At 45.3% G+C, this 25,248-nt stretch overlaps 1 protein-coding gene across 5 annotated transcripts in view; it reads right to left on the minus strand.

Moving 5' to 3' along the window:
• MYCBP2 (MYC binding protein 2) overlaps positions 1–25,248 on the minus strand; it is a 1,909,483-nt gene that overhangs the window by 694,336 nt on the left and 1,189,899 nt on the right. For all 5 annotated transcript variants that reach the window (XM_078657470.1, XM_078657469.1, XM_078657471.1 and 2 more), the window contains 2 exons: positions 20,829–21,053; positions 19,840–19,972 (listed from right to left, as the gene is read on the minus strand). In XM_078657470.1, coding sequence (XP_078513596.1) covers positions 19,840–19,972; positions 20,829–21,053 — 358 coding nt within the window. The remainder of the gene's footprint in view (positions 1–19,839; positions 19,973–20,828; positions 21,054–25,248) is intronic.

A 25,248-nucleotide genomic window follows, 5' to 3' on the forward strand; every position in this document is an offset into this window, starting at 1 on the left:
CCCCGGCTTCACATTCCTAAGCTAACGATCCGCATAAACATCTTCAGCTATAGTCTAGTCTTCCTGTCTCCATGCAAGAGAATTACTGAATTAATATTCATAGAAGATTCATAGCATACGCAATACATGTAGAATATATGCATGCACCAGCCTTAGTGTCAAGTAGCCTTTACCCTGATGACTTTTAGATTCAATCAACATGTTCTCCAAACACGAGATATCAGATATGCTATAGGTACATGTCGTCCTGACATCCCAGACTTTAGTCTCCTCTTCCAGTGCAGAAGTCAGAGCCCCCAGCTCTCCCTAGTTACACGTCATGGCCCGTTTGCGCGCACCAGTAGGTTAAAGGTTCCAGCTGCCCAGGTAGCCCCCTCCATGTATCCACCCATTTATGACACTTCTGTGACGTTTTCATCACATGTCTACGTGCACGCCCTGTGCACGCCTTCTTTGTGCGCCTCTATGTTCTTATCTTACGTTTGTCACTTGTTACGCCTACTGTATTCAATGCAATTGTAATGTTCTCCTATATATACTATGTACTGTTGATGAGACGTTGCAGCTGCCATTCCATTCCATTGCATGCCACTTCATGGTCTTTAGGCTCGAGCCATCCGATTAAAGCCATTCTGACTCAGATTCCACGGATCCTGCCTCTTATTTATTGAGCTATCTGTTTTGATTAATGCATAGAAAAATAGTACCGGTAATTAATTATTTATTTACCACACGACCACCATCCTGCTCCCCATGTGGTTGCTTCCCGAGTGTGGCGTCCACTCCCCTCAGTAACTAACCCAATTTCCCAAACTAGAGAATATCGCTCTCATTGTTCCTAAATGAGGTCTCTCTAGGTCGATATAGAGCTTTCGGCCCCAGACTGGAGACCCGTACAAGGTCGCCGGGCGAATATGGTTCAGAGTATGTCTCGGAATTAGGCATCTTTTGGACTCTTTAGTTGTTAAGAAAGCTCTTGATGTGGGTGTGTTTCATTTTACTTTCACGTGAAAAAAAAGAAATTGCTTCTAACCGCACATAATCATCCGCGGCCCCAAAAAATAAAAAATACACAACTGATCAATCAAAATTCATAGCCATATGATAAGAGTCTAGAGCAAAATATGCTAAGGTGCCATGCAGATGGTAGATTGCACTATACAAATGCTGGTAACATAACATATAGTAAAATAGAATAACAAAGCACAGTATAGAATCACATACCGCAGTGTTCACTGAAAAACATTGCAGATTAATTCCTCTACAAAAACATGTTGAAAGCTTTCATTTAATTATAATCACTTCTAATTATTACTCATTAATGTGCAGATGGAGAAATTGCTAAAATCACTGGCAATATCTCACTTATCCTTGTGAAACAAAATTGCTACATTGGGGATATACCTTCAAATTTATCAACAATCTCTACATGATAGTCCAAGCATTGTTATTGCGTTGATGCTTTTCTTATATTTTTTCTCCTAGAATTCTTTTGGCTGCTGTGATTGATCTTTCAGTCCTGCTGCCTTAAGAAGCCGAATATTCAAGCTTATCAAATCAGAATGGAAAAGTACATGGGGTGAAGTTGTGGCCAAAGGGCAAGAGCGGTTGACTTGGAAGCAAGGCAATCGGGTTTGCATCGCAGCAGGAACAGCTCAACATCGGCGATTCTAGGCAAATCACTTAACAAAATGAATGTATAGTCTGTAACGCAACTGGTGCTCGTGTAACTCTTTGATACCTTTGGGTTAAGTTTGTGTTCGGGCAAGTCATCCATTTTCTTTCATCATCAATTGACAAATATTTTTTGTTCAATTACTTCATGAGCACAATCAATTAATATGTGTACGTGTACGTGTACATGTTAAATTATTCTGACACAATATATGTCCAGGGGCGCAGGCAGGATGGCTTGCAATGAAAACGGGCCCCTACACTCTGTCAAGGTAATGAAATCCAGCAATACTCAGTTTCAGTTGGGCCCATCAGGCTTTTGGATCTTGGTGTAAGCGCACCTGCTGCACACTTGATAGCTACACCCCTCTATACATACACATGAAACGTCTTTCTATTAGGAGGTATGAAGTTAAGCATAAGGAAAGTCAGGGGACTTCTGTTTTTAATTTAAGATGCATACCTATTCCTGACTTTTCAACCAGAACGCTTTCAAGAGAGAGCCCACTTTGAATTACGACATCTACATGGTTAGCAAAACAGAAGGAGGTTCGGGCAACTCACAGAGGCTGCTCTCCGATAACCTATTACCTATTACCTATTGTTTATTTATTTATTTAGTTATGTGTTTTTATATAGCGCGGACTTTACCCGAAGGCGTCAGAGCGCTTCACAATAGGAACAGTACTGATACATGAGGAGAAAATTACAAGAGAACAAATTACAAAAGCAAACGTTAAGTTAAATGAGGCAAAAGTGACAATTGTGAGCAAACAAAATACATGAGTAGCAAACGGTGTATTACAGGAGGAAAAAGTGACGTGTGCAGGTTACAAGAGAAAACAAAGTACAGTTAGAGGTATAATACTGCAATATATGGCAGACACTCAAGCACAAGAACAAACATTACGTAGGCAATGGTGGCACTTGTGCAAGTCAATAAAATGTGGATTGCAGTGCGGGTGCAGAGAGCCACTCACAGCATTACAGCACACCTAGGGTGACCAACCGTCCGTAAATTTCACGGACAGTCCGTAATTTCGGCCGTCTGTCCGTTGTCCGTGAAGGATTCTTTAACGGACGCCATTTGTCCGTCATTTTCACAAGGCACCAGTTGCCCCACCCTAAAGCCGGCACAGCTTGCACCCACCTCCCTCCTTCACTCCGATGCTGCACCAAAGCTCCTCAGATACTCAGCAGCATTGGAAGGCACCGCGGGATGGCAACCCTCCCACCTCCAGCACTTGATGACCTGTTAAGAGGTGCTTCGAAGGTGACTGAGAGGGAGGGGCTGCAGGTTCAGGAGCAGCGACATCTATTCACATGCAAACAGCCCTGAATGCATCATGTCTCTGCTATTTAGAGGGGGGCTCACAGATTCCATTTCTACCCAGGGCCCCAAACATCCTAGACTCGGCCAGATTACACCCCTGATTACACCGAGGCAGCATGTGCTTCTCTTCACCGAGCTTAATTACTGTCACTAAATTGTAAGCAAACCTCGGTTCTTCAAACATGCAGTCTATAATGTAATACAATAAAGAAATGGCACAATCGCACCCACACTGATTAACAAAGTATGGAGGACAATCAGTTCTCTTAGAGTATCTCCTGTAAGTACTGTACATCACAGTGGGGGATGGCATTTTGGAAAGAGAGCCTGTCTTCTCGTTGTCTTGTGCAGGAGGGGGCGAGGAGCCCAAGATGATACTAGAATACTGCATGCCCACGCCTGTGGATCCTGTTCCCTCTCCTGTGATGGCTCCTGTCCCCCCATGTGGTGGCTCCAGTCCACCCCACCTGTGATGGCTCTTGTCCCCCCCTGTGGTGTATCCTGTCTCCGCCCTGGGTGGCTTCTGTCCCAGTCCTGGAACGTCCCCTGCAGCGAGGGTGAAGTTCTTGATGGGCCTCTTCTCAAAAGGGCTCAGCTCAAAATTAATATGGAAAGGTGGGCGAGTAAGTAAGTGAAGGGATGGGTGAATGGCTGGATAAATTAGTGAAAGGGTGAATGGATGAATGAAAGATTGAAAAAATGGATAATGAGAGAGGATGGATGGATTGATGAGTGAGGGGAAGGATAGAGAGAAAATGTAAATAGCTGGATGAATGGGTGGAAGGGTAGCTGGATGATGGATGAGGGGAAAGATGGATGAGGGGAAGGATGATGGATGAGGAGAAGGATGGATGGATGGATGGATGGAGGGGAAGGATGGATGGATGAGGGGAAGGATAAATGGATGGGATGGATGGATGGGTGAGGGGAAGGATGAATGATGGATGAAAGGAAGGATGGATGGATGAGGGCAATGTTGGATGGATGAGGGGATGGATGGATGAGGGGATGGATGGATGAGGGGAAGGATGGATGGATGAGGGGAAGGATGGATGAAGGGATGGATGGATGGGGGAAGGATAGATGGATGAGGGGAAGGATGGATGGATGAGGGGAAGGATGGATGGATGAGGGGAAGGATGGATGGATGGATGAGGGGATGGATGGAGGGGAAGGATGGATTGATGGGTGGGTGAAAGGATGGATGGATGGGTGGGTGAAAGGATGGATGGATGGATGATGAGGGGAAGTATGGATGATGAGGGGAAGGATGGATGGATGGATGAGGGGAAGGATGGATGGATGGATGATGGGGGATGGGTGGATGATGGGGGGGTGGGTGAAAGGATGGATGATGAGGGGAAGGGTGGATGGATGGATGATGAGGGGGTGGGTGAAAGGATGGATGGATGGATGATGAGGGAATGGATGGATGATGAGTGGGTGGGTAGAAGGATGGATGGATGATGAGGGAAAAGGATGGATGGATGATGAGGGAAAAGGATGGATGGATGATGAGGGAAAAGGATGGATGGATGATGAGGGAAAAGGATGGATGGATGGATGATGGGTGGGTGAAAGGATGGATGGATGAAGAGTGGTTGGGTGAAAGGATGGATGGATGATGATGAGTGGTTGGGTGAAAGGATGGATGGATGATGAGTGGGTGGGTGGGTGAAAGGATGGATGGATGATGAGTGGGTGGGTGGGTGGATGGATGGATGGATGGGTGGATGGTGGGTGGGTGAAAGGATGAATCCGTGGATTGGATGGTGGGTGAAAGGATGGATGAGTGGGTGGGTGGATGGTGGGTGGGTGGGTGGATGGTGGGTGGGTGGGTGGATGGTTGGGTGGATGATGGGTGGGTAGGTGGATGAGTGAAATGATGGATGGATTGATGGATTGATAAGTGCAAGGGTGAATGAATGGACATATGAGTGAAAGGGTGGATGTAAGGATGGATGAGTGAGTGAAAGGGAGGGTAGATGGACAAAAGGATGAATAGATGTGTGAAGGAGTGAAATGATGGATGGATGAATGATAGGGTCAATGGATGGAATAATGAGTGGATGAGTAGATGGATGGATGGGTGGGTGGAAGGATGGATGGAAGGAAGGATGGCTAAGTGAAAGGGTCAATGGAGAGAGAAAGGGAGGATGGATGGATGACTAAAAGAGTGGATGAGTGGAAGGATTAGTAAGTGAAAGGCTGGCTGGATTGGTGAAAGAGTAAATGGCTGAATGGATGAGTGAATGGATGGATGGGATGAAGAGTGGATGGATAGGTGTACAGATGGATAGGGTGAAAGGGTGGATGGATGGATGGATAATGGAGGATGAGTGAAAGGATGGATGAGGGTATGGATGAAGGGATGGATGAGTGAAATGATAGATGGAAGGATACATGATGGATAGGTTTGCAAATGGTTGAATATGTTTGGAAATGGCTGGGCTTACTTATATACTATTGCGCGACCTCTGATGTGTCTGCGAAACGTACCTATTGTCCTGAAATTTTGTCCTGAATTTTTACCTCCTGTCCTGAATTTGTGTCCTGAATTTTGACCCTTTGTCCTGAATTTTTACACTCACCGTCCTGAATTTGCACCAATGCCAATTGGTCACCCTAAGCACACCACACGTTCACACATCATGCCCTCAATTGACCCCGGGCCCACTGTGGCAGTTTGTGTCTTTAAAGCGCATTAGGAATTGAACATACCCTCGGTGTATTCCCCCGGAGCTCATGCCGATCTACACCATCCATCAGTTCTGCTGTCCACATCACAGAGGAGGGCGAAGTAATTGCTGCCACAGCTGCAGGCGCTGGGGCCCTGAGCATCAGGAATTCATCCCTCGCAGGGAGAAAGCAGTCTGACGTCAGTGGTGGCGCCTTCTGTGAGCAGAAGCACTTGTCAAGAGGGGGGCCCTTTCAATGAGTGGGGAAGCGGCCCTCTGGCGCACGAGATGCGTCACTGCAGTGTTTTCGGCGCGGGGATGGGCAAAAATTAGTCCCAGGGTCGACATTGGTAGCGGTTTCACGCTACAAGATTGACGGCCCTGGGACACCCACAAACTACTCAGTACTTCATCGTGCTCGTGAGGGGCGTGGTGGATGTACTGCGTACATCATTCACCTTCAGGACGGCGGCCTTGTGACACTGTTGGCCCGTGGCGGCGGCCGCCTTTATAATATAGTTGATTGATACTAGTATCAGTGTGAGTGTCCCCGAATACATTATAAAGGCGGCCGCCGCCCCCAAACTAGTGCCGCCTAGGACAGTCCCCCTCGCCCCCCCCCCCCAGCTACGCCACTGTCGACGACCTCCAAAGGGGACTTGGCCTGGGTGCCTTCCGACGGCAATCCCACCGCAATAGGCGGGGAGGAAAGACGTCGACAGGGCATCGAGTTCGGCGCCGCCTCAGACGTCAGCGCAGGAAGCCGTGCAGGGCTATGCGGTGACTGGAGGGGTGGGCTGGATGGCCGACTAGGAGGGCTCTCTGAGCCATGTCCCATCTGCGTTGTATCGACTCTGGAACCGGAGTCGATGCACACAGCCGGCTCCGAGGATGAATCAGCCGGCGAGGACCCGACATGAGTGCCTTCCACCTCTGGAGGACCCGAAGGCGCACCAGAGAGAGGGGTGACCCAAAGTAAGAGTGGAGTGCTTTTAAATAAGCCTCCATTTGGGGCCTGCGTCACTCCAACTCCCGGAAAGGGAGGGTACGGAGGAGACGACTGCTGGACGCCCGTGCCTGGGAAGGAGCAAGAGGAACGGGCGCCAGCGTCACACGTATAGGAGGAAGACCTCCCCGACTTACATTTCTGCTTACCCGCCTCTGAACGACGTCTGCGGGAACAACCTCGGGAACGGAGGCGCAAAGGTGCAGGACCGGACAGCCGTGCGGCCAGCAATTTCATAAGACGCTCCCTCAAGGACTTAGGTTTCATTTGTTGAGAGGCGTTGCACTCTTTGGAGTTGTGGTGCACTCTCAGGCACCACATACAGATGGCGTGCGGGTCCGTGACAGACATCTGGTGTGCACAGGTCTGACACGCCTTAAAGCCTGAAGGCATTGCACACTGTTCCTTGATGCCAAAGGCATCGAGAAGGCCCAAATAACATGCCAAAGAACCGCTGGTTTTCCACGAACCGCGTTGGGACGCGGAAAAGAAAAAAACTGACGTCAGCATGCCGGGAGGGGTATATATGGCTCCGCTGACGTCATGTCCATGGACGTCAGGGCGGAACCGTGTGGCGCCACCCCCAGGCGCGCAGAGGTGCTGCTGCGGAGAGTTTTCCGGATCCAGTCTGATGCCTGGGGATGTTCTAAGTTAAGGAATCTCCTGCTAAATGTCTCTATCAGATAGTTGGTTTGTTTTTCTAAAAGGTTTAGTTCTGTCAATGTAATAAAGTATAGCTCTTTTGACATCCAGTGTGTGCAGAGCTCTTTATGCTACAGAATCTTGTTTTGGGGGGAAAAAAAAAAAGATAATTCCACTGATTAAGATGGAAAGCCGAGATTACTTTGGGAAGAAATTTTGGATTTGTTCTAAGAACCACCTTGTTATGATGTATTTGTAAGAATGACTCTTGTATAGTTAACGCCTGGATCTCACTTACTCTTCTGACAGAGGTGATTCCGACTAGGAAACCTACTTTCCATGTAAAGAACTGCAGTTCACATTTGTGTAAAGGTTCAAATGGAGGACCCATGAGCCTAGTAAGGATAATGTTTAAATTCCACACTAGAGAGGGTGGGAGGAATTATCCTTTTAAGGCATTCCATGAACGCTTTAATAGCTTTAATAGCAGGTACCCTAAATAATGACAAATGTTGTCTGTTTTGTAGGTAAGCGGGAATAGCCGCAAGATGTAATCTTATGAACGTGTATGCTAGATTACATCTTTGTAGATGCAGTAAGTAGCAAATGATATTTTGAATTGAAGCATCTAGTGGGCCAATTTTGTTGTTATTGCAGTAAATGGCAAATCGTTTCCATTTGGCTGCATAGCAAGCTCTGGTAGCAGGGCGTCTAGCTTCTTTAATAATGTTTATACAGTCCGGTGGAAGGTTGAGGTAACTGAACTCTAGGACTTCAGGAGCCAGATTGCCAGGTTCAGTTGAGCTTGAACTGGATGCCGTATCTCTCCATGGTTCTGTGTAAGAAGCTTTGAGGAGAGGTGTCATCTTTGGTGTGGAACGACTGAGTTCCAAAAGTGTTGTGAACCATGGTTGCCGGGACCATGTTGGAGCAACTAGGATCATTTTGATAGACTGTTGTTTGAGCCTGTGCACTACTAATGAAATGAGTGGGAGTGGCAGAAAAGAGTACGCATATCTGCCTGACCAATTCATCCATATCGCATTGCCCTTGGACAATGGGTGTGGATACCTGGCGGCGAAGGTTGGGCATTTTGTGTTTGCGTGTGTGGAGTATAGACCTATGTCTGGATGGCCCCACATGTGAAAGAATGGATGAAGAACTAGTGGATGAAGTTCCCATTCGTGTATCTGCTGTGTCTGATGACGAAGCAGATCCGCAATCTGATTGTGTATCCCTGGAAGATGTTCTGCTAGAAGGTATATCTTTTGTGGGATGGCCCATCTCCATATGTTTTGCGCTAGGTGAGAAAGCTGCAAAGAATGTGTTCCTCCTTGTTTTTGTATATAATACATTGCTGTCATATTGTCCGTGCGGACAAGGACAGTTTTGTTGGTGAGATGGGGTTGGAATGATTTTAATGCCAGAAAGATTGCTAGTAACTCCAGCTGGTTGATGTGGAGCACTTTTTGTTGAGGGGTCCACCTGTCCTGAATGGTGTGGTTTAGGAGATGGGCTCCCCAGCCGGTGAGTGATACGTCCGCTGTTAGCACTATTTGTGGAACTGGGTCTAGGAACAGCCAACCTTTGGAAATGTTTTGTGTGTTCTACTACTGCAGAGAGCGATGTGTGCGGCTGTCCACCAACACCAGATCTGAAAGTGGACCTCAAGCCTGGTTCCACTGATGTGCTAAGCATTCCTGTAAAGGGCGCATCTGCAGTCTTGCATGGGGTACTATGAAAATGCAAGAGGCCATCATTCCTATGAGCTGCATGAACACTCGAGCTGGTAGTGAGTGTTGGGGTTGAAATTATGTAATGACGGTTTGCATACTGGCTATCATGGCTGGATTGGGGTATGCAAGAGCTTTGGAAGTGTCTATTGTGGCTCCTAGATACTGATGTATGTGGGAGGGCTGGATATGTGATTTGGTGAGGTTTATGGTGAACCACAAGTTGTGGAGTAGATGAATTGTTTGGTAAGTGTGATGAACACACTGTTGTATGAATTCACTTTTATCAGCTAGTCGTCCAGGTATGGAAACACATGAATTTGTTGTCTCCGTAAGTGGTCGGCTACCACTGCCAGACACTTTGTGAAGACTCTGAGTGCTGTGGTTACTCCGAATGGTAGAACCTTGAACTGATAGTGTTGACCGTCCACTGTAAACCTTAGATATTTCTTGTGAGCAGGATGTATAGCAATATGGAAGTTGGCGTCCTTAAGATCTAGGCTGGCAAGGAAGTCGTCTTGTTGAAGCAGTGGAAGGACCTGTTGAAGAGTGATCATGTGAAAGTGATCTGCCTGAATGTAGATATTGAGAGGTCTGAGGTCCAGTATTGGCCTGAGAGTACTGTCTTTTTGGGGAATGAGAAAGTAAAGGGAGTAAACCCATGTACCTTGATGCTGGCGGGGAACAGGTACTATTGCATGCTTTTAAAGCAGTGAGAGAACTTCCTGTTTCAGGAGCATTAGATGTTCTGTGGACATTGGACGTTGTTTGGGCGGTATGTTTGGGGGAATTTCGGTAAGTTCCAGGCAGTAACCATACTGGATAATTTGTCTTACCCACCTGTCTGTAGTGATGGAGTTGCAGACAGGTAGGAACTGTGAAAGTCTTCCTCCAACCGGAGTGGAATAGTCTGGAGGGAGCGGAGGGAAGTCATTGTTTGGTAGTGGGGGAGGTTCGATTGTTGTTACCTCAACCTCTCCCTTAGTTATTATTTCCCCTGTAGCCACCTCTAAAATATCCCTTGTTGGGGGATGTTTGTGTGGGGCTTTTGTAGGAGGAGGAAGTAGTGTCTGTACTAATGTTTTTGGATTCGCCCCTATAAAAGGAGCGACAAAAGGAGACTTGTGTTGTTTGAGACTGTAACACTCCCATTGATTTTGCAGTGTCTGTATCTTTTTTCATTTTTTCTAAAGCTGTATCCGCAGCTGGGCCAAACGGGTGTTCTTGATCGAATGGCTGATTTAATATTAGTGATTGCACTTCCTGTTTAAAACCAGAAATGCGCAACCATGCATGTCTGCATAGTAAGACACTGGTGTTGATAGATCTCGAAGCAGAGTCTGCTGCATCGAGGGCACATTTGATTGATTGATTTGTAATCAACTTGCCCTCCTGGACAGATCATTGGCTTTGGCCTTGTATGGGTCAGGCAAATGTTGAATTAGGTCTTCAAGCTCATCGTAGTGAGCCCTGTCGTATCTGGCAAGTAGTGCCTGTGCATTACCTATCCTCCAGTGATTGGCTGCTTGGGAGGCAACTAGTTTGCCTGATGCATCTATCAGTTTAGACTCGGTCTAGAGGTGGAGCATCACCAGAGGTTTGTGAATTAGCCAATTTCTTTGCATTGGACACTACCAGAGAATCTAAAGGGAGTTGTCCTTAAATATAGGCAGGAACATTGAGGGCAGGTTTATATTCTTTTTCAATTCTAGAATTGAGAATCCTGGTCCTGACAGGGTCTTTAAATATGTCAGGTGCATGTTTAATGACACCTTTGAGCATAGGCAATGTATGTATTGTCTTTTGTGACTGGGCAAAAGCATCCAGTAGGAAGTCCCCTTCTATGGGGTCTGAATGTAGTTGAACACCATGATACTGTGCAGCCCTATTAATAAGCTGATAAACCCTATATTGTCATCTGGGGGAGATGGTCTTGTTGGGTATGCATCTGATCAGGAAGGTCTGGAGGATCTGAAGGATCGTTATAATATGCCAATGTATCCTGTGGTATAGTAGTATCATCAGGGTCACCTAAGGGGTCATTATGGTGTGCACCCCCGCCCCCTAAATCCTCCTCATCCTGGGGTATGGGTGAGCATGGAGAGTGTAGGAGAGTGTATGGGAGAGTTTGTAGGAGACAAAGGTTTAGTAGGAGGAACAGAAGAAGAGAGTCTTAGGGGGGCCGTTGTAAAGTCTCTTTTCTTGACAGGTAACTCAGGAGAGTGTGAGGTATCTAATTTCCTCTTCTTTGTTGGGAGGCTGACAATATGGCCGGTTGTAGGGTCCACATGCAATGTCTTATTGCGGATCAATAGGATCTGGTTGAAGCAGTTCTCCCTCTGTGGTGTCTCCTTTGAGTGCAGATTTTTTCGGTTCCGAGCACAGTTTGGATTTGTGCTCTGGAGCCTTAGGAGAGGTTTTGTGCTCCTTTGGCTTGGATGTCGAGTCGGATATCTTTTTCGGATCCGAAGGTTGTCGATGTTTGTTCGGATACGAGGCCTTATGGTCTTTCGGTGCCGAAGAGCTCGATGCCAAGGCCTTTTTGGGCTTAACTGGAGTAGGGTGTATTCCCGATTTCGGTACCAACTGTGTTTTTTGGGTACTGATATGTGGCTTGCTCGGTCCCGAGCTGCAGGAAGGCTTTTCTTTTATCTTCAGAGCCGCGCTTCTCAAGTTTTCAATCAGTCTCGACTAAGGCCTTGAGGCGAAGTTTTGACCGGAGCCTTCTTCTTTTCTAAGGGTGCAGGGGTAGGGGAATTTTTACTCACTTGTTGACATGGAGTGATGTGGTCATCGGAGTCGTCCGCTTCGGAAACTATGTCGAGATCCTCCGAGTCTTCTGCCTCTAGAACATCAGGATCCTCGTTGAAGATGTTGTGTGGGACCTGTGAAGCCTGTTGAGCCATAATGTGTCGCCGAGCCCGGCGATCACGGAGTCTTTTTAGAGTGAAAAGAGGCACAGGCTTGTCAATCCTTTTCTTCGTACTCTGGCGAGAGGCAAAGGTTGCAGATCTTGTGGTGGTCACTGTGTGGAAATTACGCTTCACACTTGGGGCATTTTTTAAATGGAGTTCTTTCCATTAGCCGTAGGCCTGAATGGCGCCAATAAGCCCAGTGGCCCGCGTCGAAGACTGGAATCGAGGAGTTTGTGGTTTAGCTCGTTGAAGTCACGCACTCGAAACAATACCATCGAGTAGTGATGGTTTGCGCGTCGAAAAGGTTTGGGAAAAAACGGTACCGAACCGGAGCGCTGAAAGTCACATCCAAACCCGATGGCCGAAAAAACAATCTAAAGATGGAGTCGATGCCCATGCGCACTATCGTCCAAGGGAGGAGTCATCTATCTTGTGACTACAAAGACTTCTTCCAAGAAAACAACAAACTACAATCATCTGAGCCCAACAACAGATGGCGATCTATGCACAATTATGTATTCTGCAGCTCATATGCCTCGAACATAACTTTTTCTTAAGTTTTCTCCGGAGTCTCTTATTAACAAATAATGGAAACTGATAAACTATCAAAATACAATGAGAGGGGATGGAAAGAGAATAAGTGATCCTTGATCCTCACCCAGTAACCTTTAACAGCCCCCAGGTTAAGGAGTAGACTGTAAATTCTACAGCGCACCACCCCCTAGCAGGATGCACAGGTAACATATGCAGGCAAAAGCATACCGACCTACAAGTACGAATAGCCTACTCATGCAATATGGTAATTGTGCTTCTCTAATTAGGATATCATCAGGTGATGGCAACTTGAAATATCAGCTTTTTACAAACAGTATGAGGGAAGGCTAACCTGACAACGTGCTAAATGCGGAAAAACAGACTCCCCTAAGGGTTAAATGAGGCAGCCAAATGGCCATAAGGAATTTAGCAGGTTGAGTTAAGAAGGTGTTGCCTGCCTAGCTCTACCTACCTGATCTTAGTACCCAATTACACTCTACAATCAAGAGGGCAGTAGTATCATTGCCAAAGAAAGCTTCCATTCAACACAATAATATACTACCAAATTGATTCAAATTAGATGAACGAGCAGAGTGAAGTGTTCTATATTGATTTAGCTTGAACCATACAAATAAATTCAAAACATATATACATTCCTTAGACATTAATACCAAAAATATGCAGATTACACAAAACAAAAACAAAACTGTACCAGGGACAATACAAAGAGATTCAAGGAAAACTAGATATATAAGGAATTCATCCCAGAATAAAACTATAATGAGAGTAAATTATCACTGTCTCAGAACCCAGTAGTAGATAATAGACTTAGCAGTTCATCTCCTTTTAAAAGCTTAAGTCAAAAAGCATCCCTTAGCATGAAAGAATAATATAACTCATAAGGATGTCAGAATAAAATGCGCGAAAGAAGTGTGAAACTGTGCATCTAGAAGACTGATTACAATAGCACAAATAATTGATATCTCTATAGAGAGCATGAGGTGGTAAGAGGGGGACAACAGATTGATGAAAAATATTACATAACAATAGTCAAATTGTCAGGTAGGGCTCCATCCCACTAGCTGTTTTGAGCATAAAATTAGCAAATTTTTCGTTAGTTGAATATCATGTCTTTCCATATACCGCCAAAAGCAAACACGTCACTAGCCATCTCTATGATCTTGAGCGAGATAGTAAGAGATCCTGATGACCAACTATGCTGCAAAAATCTCGAACATATTTAAGTCAAGAAATCCTGAGCAAATCGTAAACAGGAAGACAATCTGTCAGGATTCCCATGTTCAAAGATGCAGCTGGGTGGGCGTCCAATAGAAAGTCTGAGGAGCAATAGTGCTATTATTGTATGATCTTCAATGTACAGCAGGACTAACTTGCATCAAAAGTGTTTAATTAAGGAAAGGACAATAATTGCCTCAAAACTTTATGATGATACAGAAGAAGCTAGTAATATTGGGGGTCTTTATTTATTTGGCCTAGTCTGGATTACAGTGCTAAATACCTTGCTTGATAAATCAGCAAATATTGTCAAGGGGTGGTAACAAAGAACTAGACCCTGGTTAACAATATAATCAGCAATTTCAACTATGCACTGTTTGGAGCTAATACCCAATAAATAATGGATTTACACTCTACCCAGCTACGGAGTGGCTGTGTGATCATGTAAGATGGCCTAACTGAAATCCTCTGTGCATGGAGCATATAAATACATTAAAAAAACATCCACCGTTATATTCTTTGCACCCAACACAGAGCAGAGGAAGGTAGTCCTCAATGAACAAGTTACTTATCTTTGGTAACAATCTTTCTAATGAATGCTCAATCTAAGTGTAGATTTGCCACCTTGTGACTATTTCACAGGAATCAGACTGGATTCGGAAACTTTTAGAGCAGTACTTCTGTGTGCTGGTAGGTGGCGCCATATGGCTCTGTGCCGTTATTCCGCTACTGAAGCGACGTGTGGAGCCACACGTAAGCACCACCCACACGTTGACGTCAGTTGCTTTCTATGCTGTCTGCGCCCTCAGGTGCTGAGCCTATTGGCAGATTGGCATGACCAGTGTGCAGACGATAAAGTTAATTACCTTTGATAATGCTTTCTGGTGGATACTACACCTATCTGAAGATTCCTAAACTTTTGAATATCCCAGAAGCCACTCTGGATATGGAAACCCTTGAATAGCATTCCCACACCGGTAGGGTACACCAGCGCCACTTGAATGGCGCATGCAACACCTCATGGTGTCACTGGGAGCCATAATTCGCCCATGTCAGCATGCACTTCCTTTCCCATAACGTTTCCAATGTTGAAAAAGTAATGGACTAGGCTAAATGGAGGGGGATTACCACCTTTGGCAGAAAGTTAGACCTGGTTCTTAACACCAGCTTGTCTGGAAAGAATGATGTAAAATGAGGTTTTACAGATAAGGCTTGTAATTCAGTAATATGTATAACTGACATGACAATGATCCGAAAGACTGTCTTAAATGTAAGGAGCATTGAAGAGCAACTGTGCAAAACTTCACAGTGGGAAAGCATAAGAAATGCAAGAACAAGGTTGTGGTTGATTTGGGCATAATAAAGGGAAGGGGGAAATGTGTTAGTGTGCCTCATTAAGAATTTGTTAACAATGGGTGACTTTAAAGAGAGCAAGTCATAAAATGTCAGATAAACAATAGTGAAGAGGATCTCCTGAGTTTCAGTATGCCATGTGATCAATTTGCCCCACATGTCTGAATAGATTGTTTTGGTGGAGTGTCTTTGTGAGGATAGGATAACATCCCCCACTTCAGGGGCCGGGAAAAGAACTTGGTTGATCCTCTCCATTTCCAGGCATGCTCTTGTAGGCTCTGGAGACTGAGGTGTAGAACCGACCACTGCGACTGCAAGATGAGACTGAGCAGAGGGCACAGAGAGAGGTGAATGAGGTCTGCCTATCATACCCTTTACGCCCAATCTGGGGCAATTAGGATTATTTGGGCCTGTTCTAACTAAACCTTCCTCAAAATGCGAGACATTGAGAGTATGGGGAGAAACCTGCAATGAAGCGGAAAGTTCCCCTGCAAGCGAAACAGGCCCCCTAATGCTCCTTGCATTCAATACTGGAGGGTACAGAATTTTCAGGCAGTGAGCGTTTTAATGAGTGTTTGAGGTGTCTCCGATAGTAGGAACATTTTCTGGACTATCAGCAGATGAAATCACCACTCATGGTCGGCAATATGACACCTGCTGAGAATGTCTGCTTGCAAATTGAGCACTGTGGCCAGGTGAGTTGCCACTAAGCAGAACTGATAGTCCTGAGCACAGGATCAAAGTCTCAGCGCTTCTCACAGAGGCTCTGATCTCTAATTGCTCCAGATGACCTCCTTACTGTAGGGTGAAGACATCCATGTTTACTATTCACACAGGAGGGACAGGTGGTTTCCCTTGTGTAAGGTTGCTCTTCACACTCCACAAGCGTAGGTCCGCTGACGTGTGCCTGGAGATTTGGATACAGCTTTGGAGATCTTGGTTGTGTTGGAACCACTGCCTGCTTGGGTACCAGTAGAGGGTTCTCATATGACATGCATGGGTGACTAACGATAAGTACAAGACCAGCAGACCAAGCAGAAGCAAGACCGTCAGGACTGGCTTGGTCCCTCCACTCTAAAACATCAGAATCATAGCCTTAATATCTTGAACCCTCGGAAGAGGGAAGGCTCAACTTGGTATAGTGTCAAGTACTGCCCCTATGAAAAGGATGCACTAAGAGGGCACCAGGTAAGATAGGGGCTTGTTGAATAAAAAGTCCAGGTCAAAAACAATCCGGTTGTTGCGTGCAATTGGTGAAACCATCTCTTTCTCTGGAGAGCTGAGTTTGATGAGCCAGTAGCCCAGGTAAGGAAATACCTGGATTCCCACTTGTCTGAGATGCTCCACAGCCTTCGAGTCATCTTCATAAAGAATCGAGGAGTCGAAGTGTGGGCAATAAGAAGGACCACAAACTGGAGTGCTCAGACCCGACCGTGAAGGGAACACACTTTCTGTGTGTCTACTGTATAGGGGTGTGGAATAGGCATTCTGCACTTCGACAGACACTATCCAGTCTTTTACTTCCAGAGAAAGTAGAACTTTTCCTTATTGAAAAAACAGTTAAATACTCTGACATCTAGGATTGGGCAGAGACTGGTATATTTCTTGGGGACACTCCTGACCTACTTCTTGCTCTGGAATCCACTGCACTGTGGCCTTAAGGAGCAAGGATTGAACCTTTTTTTGGAGGACCCGGAAATGGCGGGAGAATATCTGGACCCGTGGGGTAGGGAGGGGGTAAGAAGTGGTGTTTGTTGGAGCACTTTGGGGTGCGGCCTGACTCACAGGCGGAGCTGATGTCCTAGGCACCAAAACCAGATGCTGTATATCTGTGCTGGACAACACAATTTCGATAGGTTTGAATATGGACTGCTTAGGAAGAGACATTGTGAAGGAAAACTGCATCTAATCTAGATTTTGGAAGAGAAAATGTATAAAGTTTACACTCCTGAGGCGGTATAGCGAGTTCTGGAACGCGTTCATGGCGAGGAAATAATAACTGGCATCATCATGCCGATGGGGGCCTTTTTTTGGCATGAGGAACGTCACACGGTGTTGCGTTCAGTGCTGAAGTTGAGCCAGCACCTCCTACCAGCATAAGAAAGTTATTGAAGCATTTCTGGATTCAGACTAGTGCCTGGGATATTTTAAAGATGAGGAATCTGCAGGTAGAAGTACCCATCGGAAAAATCAGGACTTTTTCAGATGGAAAAAAAAGGCCCAGTTCACAGGAATGGGGCGGTGGGAGGGTCGGTGAAGAATCTCCGGCTAGATAGAATATTTACCAGAAAGACGGATTCCGGAGGTAATTAACTTGGTCTTGTGAAGGATACTTCGAACCACAGATTTCTTACCTTGTGAAATAATACCTCAGCAGTACCCTGACTGACGCTCTCTTGTCTCATAGGGCGAGGTGAAGTTGAAGCACGCTTCAAATTCTTCATTTTGTGGGACCAGGACTTACCCAAATGGCTCAAAGAATTGGAATGCAACAAAGGCCTAGGAGTTCGCAATGGCTCCTGGGACCTTCCTCCGGACCAGGACCTCGATTGTTGCACGTGGAGCCACAAGGAGCTAAAGGGGTCACTCCCTCAAGACCTTCGGATGCATGGCAGTTGGGACAGGCCTTCGGGTCATGGTCTCGTTTGAGGTACCAGAGGTAAACAAAGTTTTTGGGACATGTGCTGCAGAGCTTGAAGCCGGCATTCTTAGATGACATTTCTGCCACATCAGGAGGTAAGACCTAAAACAAGACTTCGACAAAAACGCCTACAAAGCTTAGTGATAAAGTGAGTAAGGGGTAGCTCTTACCGGATCTGGGATGACTGGTGCGGAAAAAGAAAAGAACTGACATCAGTGCATCTCGGTGTCGTCTATATAAGCACTGTGAATGTCACTTCCAGAGCAGACAACGCCATGTGGAGCCACACTATGCCACCTGCCGACGTGCAGGAATAACGCTCACACAAAAAAGAAAATCCAAACCAGTCTGATGCCCAGGGATAATTCTATAGTATGGAATCTGCAGCTATGTCTCTATCAGATGCTAAATTACTGTCAATCAACAGCTGGCAACAATAGCCATACTGAATAAATAAAAACAAGTGGCTAATAAAATGGAGAGGTACAGTTTGAGGACCAACGGTCTTCAAGCTAATTCACAAAGTGGTTCAACCAACTATTATTATGGTCCTTCCTTAAATGAAATAAAAAACGGATTAAGATGTTTGGACAATGCTCCTCAAGTTGACCAATCAGCCTTATCCTGAACTCTTTGAACAATTGGATGGAAGGAATGCTTCAATTAATCTCAGCCACTGGCAATCATTTAGAAAGCATTCTCATCCTGAATTCTTTTTACCCACTGCCTACCACAGAAAAGAACCACCCTAATGCAAGTCAGGCTTGGTCCCGCTTCGAAAGGACCAATCCAACCCAACTGTTGGGCGAGGCCACTTCAGAACTCTAGCAACTCCAGACTGGTTTCTGCCTATTTGGGCCTTATCAGTGAGGTGTAAATTGAGTCCTATGCCACAGTGAGCAGAGAACACACATCTTACCATCATTTCTGTACAATCCATAATTTACATTTTAGTTCTGCAAGAATCAATAATTAGTTTATTTGATTCATGCATGAAGACAAATATTTATTAGACTCCTATTGAAACAAGGATTGTCTAGCCAATTCAAGATTGCCTTAACCTGAGGATACATTGATAATATTTGGTAACATTTAGCAGCGCTGGGGAAGCAAGACTAATAATAAAAAACAATAACAAATAATATTTGTGATGACAGCCATGGATCACATGATAGTGGATATTGGAAAAAGTAGCTGACTAACCAGCATCATCAATTTTTAATAACCAGCTATGTGTAGCTCATAAAGTGAGAAATGCTACTGTTTAAACAAAAACAGCAATTCACAATATGCAAGTGTCTTATGGCTGAGAAGAACGCACTAGATGTTTATGGAAGCAGGAGCCACTGGAGATTTAAGACTAAGGACTGATGTGCCTGTTGCCTTTTAACTCACTAATGGGCCGAGTTGGGTCACCTTGATCTTCGTATCCCTTGGAGAGAATAGCAATGAAAGTATAGCAATCAGGGAAAGACAATGTAATAGGAAAGACCAAGGTGATCTATTCGAGAATGGATGATCGGGGAGGATGCCATCAAACAGCGGTGATAAAAGGCATGCTTGTGAACTGCATTTACATGGGGTGAAAAGGAGAGGTTTATGTCTAAGGTAAGTCCCAGACCACATGCTTTCCGGACCAGCACTTTGATGTGAGAGGAGGAGCAGCAAGGGTTCAAAAAGACTAGTCTGAAGGAAAATGTTAGGAATTACCCAGGCCTATGAGTAGGATGTCAGACTTGATTCTTAAAGCAGAATTTGAGCCAATTTGTGCACCTATCCACTTTCACCTTCTTAGGTGGAGTATTTAATGGAAAATAGAGTTGATCCAATTGATTTGGAGGAGGATCTACAGTGCAGAAATTTACAGGTTGAGGTGAGTCTAGTTTTGTTTTGAGCTGTTTGACCAAGCATTGGAAAATGTAGGCTGATCTTTTTAGTTACAGATTCCCCAAGGGCAGAACAGCTTCCTCCTCAACTAATATAGGAAATGACTGTAAGATACTTGTAGCGACATCAGATGCAGCTGACATGGAAGATAGAGGACGAATAGTGTGGGACAGTATTATTGTAGACTGTGATCGCTGTAGAACTTACCATCTTCATGGCGGAGATACTGGTTTCCCCCTGGGTCTCTAGCCAAGGACCACGCCTCCCCTTCATCACTCTCACAGAATTCTACCATGCTGTTCTTGTCCATCTGCACCCATGTGCCTTCTGTATTGATGACCTGATACAATAAAATCATCATATTTACTGTTTTTCCCACTCAGGTGAGCCATCTGTCAAATAATAGCTAATAAGCTTCAGAATTCAATACAATGAATGCCACTCCAGGCATTGTCTCCAAACAATCCTAAAAATAAAATAAGTTTTAAAGTGATAGCCTCCATTCTAACATAAGAAACTTACAAAATAAAGCAATGTAAAATTTGGAGGCAAGCAAATAACAAGGATAAATCGCACAACTGCTTCATCTTTTGACCAAATAAAAATTCAAATCAGTAGCATCTTTCAGGCACCATAATAAATGAAAAGGCAAAAGTCAAACTAGATCAACAGGTTTGTTACGATGCCTGCAAAAGTAGCTGCCAAATTCCAGCAGTCATTTGAGGAACAGCATGACACACTACATCCATAGGCTCATTTACCATTTCCAGAGGAACACCAGAATGTGTAGATTAGAAGATTTTCCAAGTTGTGAGCAAAGAATACTTTTAATGATGTACAAATGGCTTACCAAACTAGTAACCACATACATGATGTGTACATCAAAAAAGTATGCCCCTATCTCATAATATAATTTCTTTTTGATACAGCAACAGATGTCTTTAAAACAAATTTAAGAGCATGACCCCCCATCATTTTGTAACCTGTGCTTGTTGGAGTCTTCAATGCAAAACACTGGTTCCAAAGAAGATTCATGTGAAAAAAGTGCAAGGAAAAACTGTATTGGTCACATGCAATTCTTGCTCTGGCAAGGAAGAACAATAAGTTATGAATGTAGATTATGTTGTTTCTTTCACCATTGTTACTAAGCAAGCTAGTATCTATGAAGCCATACATGAAGCTACAAAAATCCATACCTCACCCACTGCCTTGACTTTGTTTCCCAGTACTAACATTCCAATTGGGATACCTCTAAGGTTTGGGCAGCTTCTGATGTTGTGGCCTGACGGCCCAGTCTTCACTACCTTGTACACGCCAGGCCCACCACGAAGGAATGGCTTATCTTGCTCACGCACCATTGCTTCCTGTAGACCATGTACATTTAATTCTTTGAAAAAGTCATCAACATTGGATCTGGGCTCCTGAAAATTTTAAGAAACAAACAGAACACCACTGGTTAATAAATGACGGTTAAGAAATTGCTTATAACAGTTGCCTCTGTTGCATGACTTCAGTTGCTAATGTGAAATCGAACCAGGTGTTGTCAATAGTGTTACAATGATAGCCCCTTGAAGTACAGTCGAGAGGTAAGATTACGGCCAATTTCAGACCTTGATTTCTGAAATGGCTACCATTATGGCAAGTGGTACTAATACTCAAAGTAAAAATAACATGGCACTGTAAGTGTAGTAAAATAGCAATGTTTATAATCTAACTCTGAGAGGCATCAACTGTGGCTGAGTTTCTGCTTTGAGACCATTATAGAGAAGATAATTAAAGACAACATGCAAAGAAACTAACATTAAATATAAAATGAACAGAGAATAGTGGATGATCAAGAGAAAAGAAAGACAATAGAGAGAAAGAATCAACTATAAACATATTATAACAAACATACAACTATGAAATAATCTATAATTTATGCGCAATCAGGTAGCTCACATGCCACATAAAATATGCTATTTCGAAAGGCTTCTATTTTTACACATTAATGCAGTTATAGGTCTACTTTTTAGTGCATAGGAGACACCCATATAAGAAACATATTTAAGGAGATCATAATATAATAAAATGGTAAGAGACCTGGTTTTATCCCTCTAAATGGAATAGAGAAAAGGACATTTGATAAAACTGTTCATGCTAATGTTCAAAGTAAAGCATGTTCAGCGTGAGATAGGTCAAGTTGTTTTTGGCCTAGGATCTATGTTGTGGCCTGCAATGCTTGTAGATGTAAATATGCTTGTATTCTTATTTTTCTAAGCATATTAGAGATTTGTACTTATAGTGTGTGTATTCCATAGTATAAGTGTTTAAAAAGCACAAACTCCTGACATGTCCTTTTACATAACTGTCCTTGATTTTCTAATAAGCAGACTTCTTTCCTGCACACCTCCTCCGCAGCATCTGGTGCAAGAAAAAGACACACATACACTAACTTCTATTGATGAGTGTTGATGAATGGATGGATAACTGTCATCATAGCAAACCAATCTTAGCTCTACACCCATGGTAATGGCCTATCTATATATGGATTACTACTTCAAATAGTTGCACTTGAGCTTAAAGTGAGATTGTCTATTTACATTGTTTTTTCTCATGTAATGCCAGTAAATCCTGTTTCAAGTATACATTAAATATGCAAACATGTGAAATCAAAGCTCATGTCAATCAGTTTTTTTAGCTAATGTCCTCATGGACTCTAAGCATTCTCTAATATACAAACATTGCATAAGTCTAGGTCATGGTGGTGTCTAATGTGCTAACTACGAGCTGTTCCCTCATTCCTGTTAATTTCCTGAGATTCATCATTCTCACCATTATCACCACTTAACTCCTCAGAATTGTAATCAATGTGAGTTTTCATGATGTGTTGTACAGATATAGATAACTTCATGAGAAACCAAAAATCCTCAGTCTGTACTCGCTGACATTATCAATGTGTACTTCCTGCAACCTATTGGTGTGGCGGGAAGTAATTTTTATAGTACTCAAAAGAGCACTAGATGTACGAGGTACTTACCTTCGGTAAAGGTGTATCTGGTCGAGATGAATCTAACCGCAGATTCCTGAACGTAAAATTATCCCCAGGCGTGAGAGTGGATCCAGAATAATTTTTGCCCAGCATCCCTACATGCCGGGGGGAAGGCATCACGTGACTTCGCCCTGACGTTCTCCGCGCATGTGACTTCAGCGAGGTCACATAAGTCCCACCCAGGAGTGCGTCAGTTTGCTTCGGAGAACTTTTCCGCGCCACAACGCAGAGCCATCAGACAAAACTGTGACAGTATAGATACAGTGTGCAAAAGAGAAGAAACATAGAAAAAGAATGGTGAGGAACAACACCACAAGGAGCAGTAATTCCGAATGAGGTCGCACACTGCTCGTCCCATCAGCGTGTGACCCCGGAGCATGATGGTCGATGTAGTAGGTATCAGCGGGTGCGCTTCTACCCGAGTCTTGAGTCTTGAAGGTATTCACTTGGTGTGCTTGCCATCCCTGGACACGTGTTTCGCGGTTATTACCGCTCGTCAGCAGGGATTAGGCGTGTGCACGGGGTTGCTGCGTGGGCTGCCGAAAATATTCATAGGTCCAGATACCTTTTTGCGGCGCGCAGGTGCGTAATCTCGAGGTCGTCACCCCCACCGGCTCAAGGGAGCCTGTATAAATAGTAATTCCGAATGAGGTCGCACACTGCTCGTCCCATCAGCGTGTGACCCCGGAGCATGATGGTCGATGTAGTAGGTATCAGCGGGTGCGCTACTACATGTACCAGAGTGCTAAGGGGCGACCCGGAGGAGAGGCTAGCGGTGTGCGATCCTTCTTGGTTGTACTTAAACGGCTCCCGTGAGCCTTGAGCTGACGAGCTCCTGGAGACGCACCTGCGCGCCGGAGAGGCATCAGGGCCTGTGACGGTTACTTGGCGGCCTTCTCATCCACCCCAAACACTGCTCTGCTGACGAGGGAAACTGTCCCGAAACCCGAGCCATGTCTCGGGTCCAGAGATCTTGGGGATAACGAGTAACCACTCGCACCAACTGTGGTGAACTACTTTTCACTCGTCCATCTACATGCACTACATGTACCAGAGTGCTAAGGGGCGACCCGGAGGAGAGGCTAGCGGTGTGCGATCCTTCTTGGTTGTACTTAAACGGCTCCCGTGAGCCTTGAGCTGACGAGCTCTTGGAGACGCACCTGCGCGCCGGAGAGGCATCAGGGCCTGTGACGGTTACTTGGCGGCCTTCTCATCCATCCCAAACACTGCTCTGCTGACGAGGGAAACTGTCCCGAAACCCGGGCCATGTCTCGGGTCCAGAGATCTTGGGGATAACGAGTAACCACTCGCACCAACTGTGGTGAACTACTTTTTACTCGTCCATCTACAGGCACTACATGTACCAGAGTGCTAAGGGGCGACCTGGAGGAGAGGCTAGCGGTGTGCGATCCTTCTTGGTTGTACCACAAGGAGCAGTGCTAGACACAGCAGCACCTAAGGGCAGGGAACAGAATAAAGAACAGAGCATCACCCTTATCAGCAACCCTGCCAGTACGGAAATAGCCCCCCCTAGAGAAAAGAAACATATGAAAAAAAATGTCATGATAACGTGTAGCAGAACCACAACCCCAATCAATAACAATGAAGGAGAACCAGTCCGAGCCAAACAAGGAACGACAAACCCCAGAACAGCCCCAGCACAGAATGTGACATCCCCCATAAAGAACAAGGGCAAAGGCTCGGCCAAAGGACCCCAACCCAGAGGGCAGCAGAGAAGCATAGGGGACAGAACCCCTAGCACTGAAGGTTGTGGAGTGTTGAAGGCAGCCCCAACCTGGAGCAACCAGAGCGTAAGGGCACAGAAGCACCCATAAACCTATCCTCCAATGGCCAAAAGGACGGAATCAGAACGAACAGGACAATATTCTGCCAAAAAAGAGCAAAAGAATGCACTCACAGAAGACATAGCCACCCACAGGGAGGCGAGTGCAGAAGACCAAGCCAAAGGTCCTTGCAGAACGGGGAGGAAGGGCGGGTCATGATGGAATCTGCGGCTAGAATCGTGTCTACCAGGTACACCGAAGGAGGAGGAGGAGGAGGAGAGGGGAAGGAGGAGGAGAAGAGAAGGAGGAGGAGAAGAAGGAGAAGGAGGAGGAGAAGAAGGAGAAGGAGGAAGAGAAGAAGGAGAAGGAGGAGGGGGAGGAGGAGAAGAAGGAGAAGAAGGAGAAGGAGGAGAAGAAGGAGAAGAAGGAGAAGGAGGAGGAGAAGAAGGAGAAGGAGGAGGAGAAGAAGGAGAAGGAGGAGGAGAAGAAGGAGAAGGAGGAGGAGAAGAAGGAGAAGATCCACCAGTTCTTTGGGAACACACTGTCCCGTAGCAAGGCATGTCGACGAAGTGCAACCGAAGAAGCCATGGCACAATCAAGCACCTCCGAGATGTCCAGAGCGGAGCGAAGAATAAACGCCGCCAGCTCCCGACCATCAAACATATGGTGCCACAGATCAACACAGGCACCCTCCTGAGAAGCGGCAGACATAATGGACTCCGCCGAGTCTCACAAGGAAGAAGTGGCCCTAGCGAAAACACACGGTGTTAAGGGCCCTCAGAGCCGCACTGGTGGAGGCGA

The sequence above is a fragment of the Lissotriton helveticus genome, chromosome 8, assembly GCF_964261635.1.
Source record: "Lissotriton helveticus chromosome 8, aLisHel1.1, whole genome shotgun sequence".
Classification (NCBI taxonomy): domain Eukaryota; kingdom Metazoa; phylum Chordata; class Amphibia; order Caudata; family Salamandridae; genus Lissotriton; species Lissotriton helveticus.